General features: G+C 52.0%; 1 protein-coding gene across 2 annotated transcripts in view; it reads right to left on the reverse strand.

Moving 5' to 3' along the window:
• Window positions 1-2,952: 2,952 nt before the first annotated feature.
• The window catches only part of TCF4 (transcription factor 4), a 39,459-nt gene continuing 31,112 nt past the window's right edge, over window positions 2,953-11,299 (reverse strand). The window contains exons 4-5 of one of the 2 annotated variants that reach the window (XM_031064434.1): window positions 5,639-5,700; window positions 2,953-4,151 (exon numbers count right to left, since the gene is read on the reverse strand). In XM_031064434.1, the coding sequence (XP_030920294.1) occupies window positions 4,005-4,151; window positions 5,639-5,700 (209 nt within the window). In that variant the 3' untranslated portion in view covers window positions 2,953-4,004. The remainder of the gene's footprint in view (window positions 4,152-5,638; window positions 5,701-11,299) is intronic. The other variant, XM_014310807.2, reaches the window with a different exon arrangement.

Raw genomic sequence — 11,299 nt, forward strand, 5'->3', positions numbered from 1 at the left:
GACAGGAGCCCAGAATCATGGACAGGACCCTGGGATTAGCGACAGGACCCTGGGATTAGGGCCAGGACTCTGGGATTATTGAATCGCATTTTTGCACTGCCTCAGGGGTCGTCCCACAAAATGACTCCGTCAAAATGCTGGGAGCTGTTCAAATCCCAATCCAAGGGATTCTTGCCTGCACAGCGTGGAGGACAAACTCGTATTTCAAGGCTCCTCTGCTGCCCGTGAATTGCCGGAGTCGACAGTTTCTATTTATACATCTGCTGCTTCCCAAAGAAATGGAGATGTCCTTGTCATTGTGTCGTTTCTTTTTGCTGGGCCCGCGCTCGGATGCTGAGCTCGGAACCCCGGCTGGCAGCGCTTTACCAATCCATTAACTCGGGACTGGAAATGGGAATTTGTACATTTGAATCGCATTTTTGCACCTTTCAGGCTCTGCTTTGGGATTTCTCCAAGGATGGAGAGTCCCAAAAGCAGCTTGGACTGGGATTGGATTGGAACGACCCTAAAAATCCCTCCCATCCCAAACAATTCCCTGTCTCCATCGTTAAAAAAGCAGCACAAAGTTGATCCCTGAAATTCCTGGCCACTTTTGGCCGCTCCCCTCCCGATTCCTTTTCGCAGCTGCCGTAATAACAGAGGTGGTGTGAAAAGGAATTAATGTTCCCGCCGTGCCAGACACTAAGGGGAGAAAATCCCAAATCTGCCAGGCTGCCATGTAATCCCATTTGAGGAAATGTTGAAATCATTGCTGCAGAAGGTTAAAAAAATACGGAGCGGGCTGAGTCACATCCACAGCATGGAAAATTTGATCCCAAATGTTTACAGTTTAGCAATCGAAAGCCTTTTAATGCTGTGTTGGGTAAACTTCACTAATCTGCAAAAAATTCCAGTTCTCCTCGTAACGACAGGAACAGAATCAAAGCTGCAGGGACGAAATGGGGAAATCCCATTAAAAACTGAAAAGGATTTTGGAAATATTCCTGCTCAGCAAAGCCAGGGAGGCGTGGAATTGGGAAGACCAGAATATTCCCAGAGGTCACCACATTATCAGTGGCACCCAGAGGTTGGATGGCATCACAGATCCATGGATCTGCTGCCCTGGTGTCCCAATGTTCCTGGAGCTCCTCCTGGCAGGAGAACGTTCCACCAAGTTCCACGGGGCTGTACAGGAGGGGTTAGGTGGGATACAATCATTCCCAGAGAGGACAGCCGGGAATGGGAGTGGCGGTGACAAGCACCGCAGGCTGGACCTGGGGACAGGACGAGTGGTGGCCTTGGCTGGGGTCAGCGCCCTCTTTTCCAGACTTAATAACTCCAGGATTCTGAATCAGTTCCACTGCCACTGTCACTGCCATCCCATTGTCACTGTCATTCCCATTCCCATTCCTATTACCCCTGCCATTGCCATTCCGATTGCCATTCCCATTCCTATTACCCCTGCCATTGCCATTCCGATTGCCATTCCCATTCCTATTACCCCTGCCATTGCCATTCCGATTGCCATTCCCATTCCTATTACCCCTGCCATTGCCATTCCGATTGCCATTCCCATTCCTATTACCCCTGCCATTGCCATTCCGATTGCCATTCCCATTCCTATTACCCCTGCCATTGCCATTCCGATTGCCATTCCCATTCCTATTACCCCTGCCATTGCCATTCCGATTGCCATTCCCATTCCTATTACCCCTGCCATTGCCATTCCGATTGCCATTCCCATTCCTATTACCCCTGCCATTGCCATTCCGATTGCCATTCCCATTCCTATTACCCCTGCCATTGCCATTCCGATTGCCATTCCCATTCCTATTACCCCTGCCATTGCCATTCCGATTGCCATTCCCATTCCTATTACCCCTGCCATTGCCATTCCGATTGCCATTCCCATTCCTATTACCCCTGCCATTGCCATTCCGATTGCCATTCCCATTCCTATTACCCCTGCCATTGCCATTCCGATTGCCATTCCCATTCCTATTACCCCTGCCATTGCCATTCCGATTGCCATTCCCATTCCTATTACCCCTGCCATTGCCATTCCGATTGCCATTCCCATTCCTATTACCCCTGCCATTGCCATTCCGATTGCCATTCCCATTCCTATTACCCCTGCCATTGCCATTCCGATTGCCATTCCCATTCCTATTACCCCTGCCATTGCCATTCCGATTGCCATTCCCATTCCTATTACCCCTGCCATTGCCATTCCGATTGCCATTCCCATTCCTATTACCCCTGCCATTGCCATTCCGATTGCCATTCCCATTCCTATTACCCCTGCCATTGCCATTCCGATTGCCATTCCCATTCCTATTACCCCTGCCATTGCCATTCCGATTGCCATTCCCATTCCTATTACCCCTGCCATTGCCATTCCGATTGCCATTCCCATTCCTATTACCCCTGCCATTGCCATTCCGATTGCCATTCCCATTCCTATTACCCCTGCCATTGCCATTCCGATTGCCATTCCCATTCCTATTACCCCTGCCATTGCCATTCCGATTGCCATTCCCATTCCTATTACCCCTGCCATTGCCATTCCGATTGCCATTCCCATTCCTATTACCCCTGCCATTGCCATTCCGATTGCCATTCCCATTCCTATTACCCCTGCCATTGCCATTCCGATTGCCATTCCCATTCCTATTACCCCTGCCATTGCCATTCCGATTGCCATTCCCATTCCTATTACCCCTGCCATTGCCATTCCGATTGCCATTCCCATTCCTATTACCCCTGCCATTGCCATTCCGATTGCCATTCCCATTCCTATTACCCCTGCCATTGCCATTCCGATTGCCATTCCCATTCCTATTACCCCTGCCATTGCCATTCCGATTGCCATTCCCATTCCCATTGTCCCTGCCTCTGTCGCTGCCATTGCCACACAGCCCCACGGTCTCCCAGCCCAGGCCATGGCGGTGCCGCCCCCACCTCCTTGGCGGCGCAGCGCGACCTCGCAGGCACATCGGGCGCTTCCCAACCTCCTCTCAGGAGCTCTGGGACCTTGGCCCCTCACCACCTGGCCCAGGAGCCTCCAGCTGTGCTTTGGTGGGTTTTCTGGAGCCTGCCTGTGTTTGGGCGGGTTTTCTGGAGCCTGCCTGTGTTTGGGCGGGTTTTCTGGAGCCTGCCTGTGCTTTGGTGGGTTTTCTGGAGCCTGCCTGTGTTTGGGTGGGTTTTCTGGAGTCTGCCTGTGTTTGGGTGGGTTTTCTGGAGCCTGCCTGTGTTTGGGTGGGTTTTGGAGCGCAGGGAGGCACAGGAGGGACAGACACACGCCCTGCTGTTCCCTGGCTGAGTGCAGCAGGGAGTGTTGGAATTCCCGTGCTTCCCTTGGCTTCTCCCAAGCTTTCTCCAACTGCTACAAGCTCCAACAGTGTCCGACAACTCCCAGCTCCTTCCCAACGCCCAGGGATGAGGGATGTGCGTTCAAGCTGTGGAATGATGTGGGGCAGGCGCGGCTCCGCGTTTTCCTTGGAAGCTTTAAAGGGAAGCGCTCGTTTCGCTCGTGGATGGAGCCAGCCTGAGCATTACCACTATTCCGACATCATTTATTTACTCCATCAAACTCATTAATCAAGTTTAATCAAAGAAGGGAGCAATGGCTCCCTCCTAAACCTCTAGCACAGAATCCCGGGATCGTTCCAGTTGGAAAAGATCTGAGTTCCTTGGACATCTCCCTCCTGCTCCAAACAACATTCCCAGTGTCCCCCACCTTTGGGATTGATTGATTAAGATTTCAAAAAGCTTTCAAAACCAATTCCAAGTGTGCCCAAGGGAAAAGCCAAACTGATTTTGCATCACGAATCCGCAGTCAGAGATCCAAAACATGAATGAAATATAGGTAAAATGGATATAAAATACTAAATATCACCACAGAGTATTTGTCACACCATGAGAAAGAGGAAAATTTAAACAGATCCCTGTTTCCACCCTCATGCCAAGCCTAAAAAATGAAGATAAGGGCTTGGAAGGCCCCTGGATTTCATTCCTGGTCCATCTCAATCCCAGCTGCCCCACCCCAAGGAGGGAGGAAATTCCGTGTTCTTACTTTGTATTCTGGAATTGACAAAGGGAGGAGAGAGATTGTCATGTGAGCCGAGGTCCCTGCTCGCCATGTGGTCATAGTGAGTCCCATCTCCATAGTTCTGGTAAGAAATGGGGAAAAAACACAATTTTACACCTCAGTTTGAAGGCTGCTCCATAAAACATCGTTCCCTTGGGGATTTTTCCCTGCTGATTGGCTGGAGTGACACATTTTTAGTGCCCTTTCCAAGTTCACTTCATTAGGGAAAAAAAACAAAGAGAATTCTGACTGGAGGCCTGGGTGATGTTCCTGAAATCCTGTGTGGGGTAAAGCAGCAACAAAACCCTCTGGGAAGAGCCCTCCTGCTTAAAGCATGGCAAAAAGCCTCTGGAGGAAGGAGGTCTCCCGCTGGGGGAATTCCATTCCAGCAGGAAAAAGCAAGGTCAGGTTGTTTGCGGAATAATTCCTCGACTTAATGCCCGGCCTCGATTGAAAATTCCCCAATCCTTCTCAGGCTCGTGCTCCTTTTCTTTCCATCTCCCCACTCGCATTCAGGGCTTTGGAGGCAGAAATAATCGGTGTGTGCCAATTGCCCGATTTCCTTTTCAAAACATTTTTCCCTCGGAAGCAATACAAGTGTCAAGGGGAAAAAAAAGGGCAGGAAAATCAAACTGACAGATGGAAGCTGGAATGACGTCAGGGATGCAAAGCAGGAAAGAAGAAAAGGTGCTGGGATTCCTTCCTTGGAGGCAGGAACGGGGAAATGAGAGCTCCAGGGAAGGGACACGGATGGAGGGCGAGGAGGGCGTGAAGATCCTGCTCTTCCTCGCTGTCCTTTCAGTTAATTGGGAAACAATTAAAATAAACTTAAACAAAGGCAGGAGGAAGGCGCTTTTTGCTCCGTGTGCTTTAGGAATGAAGTGGTGCCGAGCCACGGAGGGAGGGCAGAACTGGGATGTTCCAGTTGGGAACGGGAGCTGCCAGCACTCCGGAGGATCCAGCTGTGCTGCTGGAAAATCTGCTCTTCCCACCAAGGCATGCCCATCCCAAAGTGTCAAAAAAATGTGGATAACTGTCCACAGGCACAATTGAACTGACTGAGCCCAGCTGGCTCCCAAATCCCAGAGAAGGCCGAGCCAGAGGGAGCCCCCAGGGAATTCTGCTCCTGAGCAGGGACCATGGGATGTGGCTGTGCCCAACTCCAGCCTGGAGCGCTCGGGGGATGCGCCAAAATCCCCCAAATCTCCCAGGGACAGAGAGACGGCTTTGAGCTGCTCTGGTGACAATCTTGGGCCTGGAATGGGCAGGGAATGAAAACCCCAGCGCGTGCAATTCCCAAAAATCCCTGCAAATCCAACGGGGGAGCAGCCTCTGCACCAGCTGTGCTTTGGGGTGGGGGGGCTGCCCGAGCCCATCAGTAATTGCTTCATTAATATGCACAGAGATCATGGAATGCTTTGGGTCGGAAGGGACCTTCTGGAGCATCTCAAAGGCAGCGGCAGGCTGGGGTTTGAGATGGAAACATTGCGAGGAGGCGTTCTAACGAGAGGCCGAGTTCCTGGCATGGCACATTTCCATCTGCAGGGGATAAAGACGAAATTGACTTACCCTGGATGGACTCGGATGTCCTGCATTCCCCCAGGACCCTGAGCTAGTTCTGTCTTCTACATCTGGGGACAAAAAAGTTCTTTAGGCTTCGTGGCAAATCATTCCCGCCTTTTGTGAGAAATTAATGCTTCAAATGAATCTCCTGGCGCCTTTAATTAAGAAGCGGGCGCGAGGAGCCGAGGCCGGGAAGTGGCTCCTGACCCCGGGGCTGAAATGAACTCATTGAAATGCACGGCGGGGATGGAGCCGGACCCTCAGGAACGCTGAGGTCTGAGCAGCAGCACGGTTCCTGCCTGCCTCCAAAGGGATGAAATCCGGGAATTTGGGGATCCCATCCTTGCCCAGGTGTCCAGCAGAAAGCAGGGACGGACAGACACTTGGGGCAGGACAGAGCTGGTGTGGTTTTACCAGAGTTCCTCCTCCAGGTTTTATGGGATGGAAGGGATTTTAAGGATCCAGCTGTCCCAGGCCTGAAACACTTTCCTGCTTAAATCTCTTAAATCTTTTTTAGGTCAAACCCATCCAGGTTTTAGGATCAGTGGGAATTTCAGTTGGAGAAGGTGCTGAAACAGAATCCAGGGGCATTTCCAAGATTCCAAACCTGACACTTCCATTCTTTCCCCCAGTTAGGATTTCTATTCTCTCCCGTAATAGATGAACACGTTAATAGCACGAGACACTCGGAGGTAAATATTTAATTAAGCTCCAGGAAAAAAAAAAAAGGGAATGAAACTGTGGATCATTTACCTGACAGATCCGATCAAGCATTCCATTAGGTTAATTAGGCAGATTTTTTAAAAATCAGTTGTGTTATGTAACAGACAATTAACTCTGGGGAGCTCCAAGCTCAAAATGATGGCATGGGGATTTTTTTAATCAATAACCCATGGGTTCGGATGGGGAGAAGAGATCCCAAAGCCAGCACAGAAGGGCTTGCAGTGATTGTGGAGGGAAATGCATCACGGTGGAGTTGAAGGGATTTTAGGGATTTTCCAACGCCTTCCACCAGAGTGGGGTGTTCCAAGTGGGGACAATTCCAGCGAGGGATTCCCTCCCAGCACCCCAAAAACCCCTGGCCTCCTTCAGAAAGGGACAGGCCAGGATTTGAGCTGGATCTCTGGAAACCCCATCCCAATTTTGCTGGGATTTCAGCCCAAAAGCGCCGAGCGGCGCCGCCCCTCTGCGAAGCATCACTGAGGAGCCCTAACGAAGTAACCCTGACGGATAAATCCATTTCTTTGTCCCTAATCAAATCCAAGCAGGTTGACATAAGGCAGGAACCCAATCCAGTTATTCCCCGCTAATTGGCAAAGGCCCTTTCGTTCTCATGAAAACAATCGTGGGGATGGGAGGAGAAGGAGGCTGCGGCTCTATGGTGCCCAGGACAAGCCCTGAGATGAAGTCCTGAAGGAACCTGGATTCTCCAATTGCTGCTTCCAACTGCTCCACCTCCAGCTGAGCTCCGGAGGGAAGGGAGGAGAGAACACGCATCCAGAAAAAAGCTGGAGGAAAAAGCAGAATTTTTGCAAAATCCTCAATTTCCAGCTGGGATACAGAAATCTTCACAAGGTCAAGGTTGGGAGAGACCTTGGGCAGATTTGGGAATTCTCCTCAGGAAATCCGGGATAAAGAATTTGGGATTTAAAGGATCACCAGTGATGGGTGAGGAGGAACCTAAGGATCATCACCTACCACTGTCCCAGCCTGTTCCAAGCCCCATCCAGCCCAGAACCATTCCAGCTTTTTGGGGCCACCTGGAGCGAGATGATCCCTGAATCCCCTCGTCATGGAGAGACCTTCTCATGGTCAGATTTGGGAATTCTCCTCAGGAAATCTGGGATAAAGAATTTGGGATTTAAAGGATCACCAGTGATGGGTGAGGAGGAACCTAAGGATCATCTCATTGCACACCTCCCACTGTCCCAGGCTGCTCCATCCAGCCCAGAACATTCCAGCTTTTTGGGGCCACCTGGAGCGAGATGATCCCGAAATTCCCCGAGGATGTGGAGGAATTTCGTGTCAAACCAAGGAGGGCGGGGCAGATGTGAGGCTGCTGACGCCGATCCTATTGCACTTTGGCATTGCTGCTTCCCAAAACCCCCTAAACTGGGCCTGCTAATCCCAATGAATTTCAGCGCGCCTGCCTGGTGCACTGAGACCTTTCCTGCTGTTTTGCTCTTCAAAAGAACTCGGATTTATCCGAGTATTAGCTTGAAAAACTACATGAAAAAACCGAGCTCAACAAAATACAGAAGGAGGATTAAAGAGGAAGATCAAGGGAAGAAGAAACCTGGATATTTGATAAGCTAAAGGACTGGAAAATTTCACATGCACATCCATTGATCCGATCTTTTTTTGAAGGTTTCCCTCTAAATATCATCAGGACATGAGAAGAAAAGCCCAAAACAACAGGCAGGGAGGTGATGTGGAAGAAGGACGGGATGAAGGCCTCGAATCCTTGAAAAATTCACTCCTGCAATTAAACAGGCATTTCATTTTCTGCCTGAATTTCCACAAATATCCACGGAGAGTCGGAGACCGAGGCGGCCGCAGCGTAAACAAACCTGAACTGTTCCCAACAAAGAATTCCATTGTGCTGCTGGGGGTGAGCTCATCGCTCCCACATCGTCCCAGCAGCCAAACACAGGTTTTTTATCCAGGCCATGGACCCAGCTGCATCCCAGAATTCCAGCTTTTCCCAAGGCCAGCAGGTCCATGGATTTCCAACCTGGAGTAGTGGGAGGTGTCCCTGCTCCTTCAAACCCTCCCAGCCCAAAAATTGCTGCTGTGGAACACCGGGATGGCTCAGAGGGCTCCTGACCCCAAAAGTCAGAGGGGATTTTCTTATTTTAGCTTTTGTTTTGTTCCCTGAGCCGGAGAATAAATAAATTCCCAAATTTCTGCTCTTTGGGGAGCTTCTGAAAACAGGAGCTGTACGGAGCATCAGGATGTTCTGGGATAAACCATTGGGATGGTGCTACAAACAAAACACTGCTGGATGCGGAAAAGAAAATCATTTCACTGCACAGTTCCAACTTGGACTAACGTCATTTATTCCCTTGCTCCGAGAGTCTCCCAACTAATTGTGCCTTGTAACAGAAAGGCTGAAATGAGGATAGAAAATGCTGACGTGCCCGTGAATGCCAAATGAATTCATCACAGGGATTAATTCATCACCGTGGGACACACAAAGCACAGCCAGCACGCCGGGATTGCTTTCCTGGGGACACACAGGTAGGGCTGACAGCGCTGAAAGCCCAACAGGCCTGCAATGGTTTGCTCTCAATATCAGGAACCTCCAGGAACCACCCAGGAACCTGCTCCCAGCCTGAGGAGCTCGTTGGGACTTCACAGACAGTGGTGGATACCCAATGGAACTCATTGGGATTTCGCAGACAGTGGTGGATTCCCAGCAATCACCAGTCCCTGAGTGGTTTGCTCTCAGTATCAGCCTCAAGGAACCACCCAGGAACCTCGTCCCAGCCTGAGGAGCTCATTGGGATTTCACAGACAGTGGTGGATACCCAATGGAACTCATTGGGATTTCGCAGACAGTGGTGGATTCCCAACAATCACCAGTCCCTGAATGGTTTGCTCTCAATATCAGCCTGAAGGAACCACCCAGGAACCTCTTCCCAGCCTGAGGACCTCGTTGGGATTTCACAGACAATGGTGGATACCCAACAGTGACCAGCCCCAGAATGGTTTGCTCTCAATATCAGGAACCTCCAGGAACCTCCTCCCAGCCTGAGGACCTCATTGGGATTTCACAGACAATGGTGGATTCCCAATGGAGTCACCAGCCCCAGAATGGTTTGGGATCTTAGGGATGATCCCACTGCACCCCTTCCACCAGAGCAGGTTACTCCAAGCCCTGCCCAAGGCCTTGGCCACCCATACACTGTCCCAAGGTTACATCCAAAAGGAGCTGCAAAAGCTCTTCCAACCTCCACACCCACACAGCTGCTCCTTGCCCTTCCCTGGGCCTTTTCCCTGAACTCATTTCCTGCAGTGGAAGCCTGAGGAATTTTCTGGCGCTTTTGGAAAAGTTTCCCTCTCCCTGCAGCCCTTGAAGCCTCTGCCAGGGATCGCTTCCGTTTGAAACTGGACATCCTAAAGATGGAAATGCTTCCGTGGCCGGCCACACGACAGGTTTGGGCACCTGATCATCCCTCAAGTCATCTCCTCGCCAGAGAACACCTCTGGAGTTCCAGCTGGGAGAGAGGCCCCGGCTCTCTCCGAGGTGTTTGGAGCACATTCTGTACTTTTTCAGCCGACGGGTCATTAGGAACTAAATTATCCTTACAAGTGTCTTCTGAAAGGAATAAATGACGTCCCCTGCACCACGGAAGGATAAATTCAGCCACATCTCCCTGGAATATTCATGCCTGTCAGGATGGCGATCTCAGGAGCTGCAAGCAGAGGTGGGAACTCTCCACCCACCCTGCCTGGAGGCAAATCCTCTTCATCCTCAGGGAAGAGGAAGGGGAGGGGTTCCTGCAGAGCCCGGGGAAGGCCTCACCGAGCTCAGGGAGCTGCACCGAGCCCCCAGCAGGGCTGTGAGGGCACCTGGGCTCAGAAAAACTCAGGATTTGTCCCTCGGTGCCCTGAGGGAGCTGCACCCAGCCCCGAGCCCGGGATTTGTCCCTCGGTGCCCTGAGGGAGCTGTACCCAGCCCGGGATTTGTCCCTCGGTGCCCTGAGGGAGCTGCACCGAGCCCGGGATTTGTCCCTCGGTGCCCTGAGGGAGCTGCACCGAGCCCGGGATTTGTCCCTCGGTGCCCTGAGGGAGCTGCACCGAGCCCGGGATTTGTCCCTCGGTGCCCTGAGGGAGCTGCACCGAGCCCGGGATTTGTCCCTCGGTGCCCTGAGGGAGCTGCACCGAGCCCGGGATTTGTCCCTCGGTGCCCTGAGGGAGCTGCACCGAGCCCGGGATTTGTCCCTCGGTGCCCTGAGGGAGCTGCACCGAGCCCGGGATTTGTCCCTCGGTGCCCTGAGGGAGCTGCACCGAGCCCGGGATTTGTCCCTCGGTGCCCTGAGGGAGCTGCACCGAGCCCGGGATTTGTCCCTCGGTGCCCTGAGGGAGCTGCACCGAGCCCGGGATTTGTCCCTCGGTGCCCTGAGGGAGCTGCACCGAGCCCGGGATTTGTCCCTCGGTGCCCTGAGGGAGCTGCACCGAGCCCGGGATTTGTCCCTCGGTGCCCTGAGGGAGCTGTACCGAGCCCGGGATTTGTCCCTCGGGGCCCTGAGGGAGCTGCACCGAGCCCGGGATTTGTCCCTGCCGAGCTCCCCCCGTGCCTGGGGCCCCGCACATCCTGTTTACAGCCCGAGCTGCTCCCTTCCCAAGGCATCCGAGCGTGGCAATTGTTGTCCTTTGGAATATGGTAATTGGGATATTTTTACCCAGCTCCAGAACATATTTGCAGCCCACAGCAGACTTTCGACAACAATGCAACTTGGGAAGCTGTAAATATGGGACGATCATCCCCAAACACCCAGCTAGCCTTCAACACGTCTTGGCATTTGGGACAGCAGCTCTACTCCAAACATATGGCAGGGAAAGCTTTGCCTTTGCTTTGCGCCCTCCTGCTTTCGTTTTTAGGGTGTTTCAAGCATTGTTCCCCATTTCCAACCCCTCCCTGTCCAGCTGGAACAGCAGGAA

Source organism: Geospiza fortis, unplaced genomic scaffold (genome assembly GCF_000277835.1).
Source record: "Geospiza fortis unplaced genomic scaffold, GeoFor_1.0 scaffold143, whole genome shotgun sequence".
Taxonomy (NCBI): domain Eukaryota; kingdom Metazoa; phylum Chordata; class Aves; order Passeriformes; family Thraupidae; genus Geospiza; species Geospiza fortis.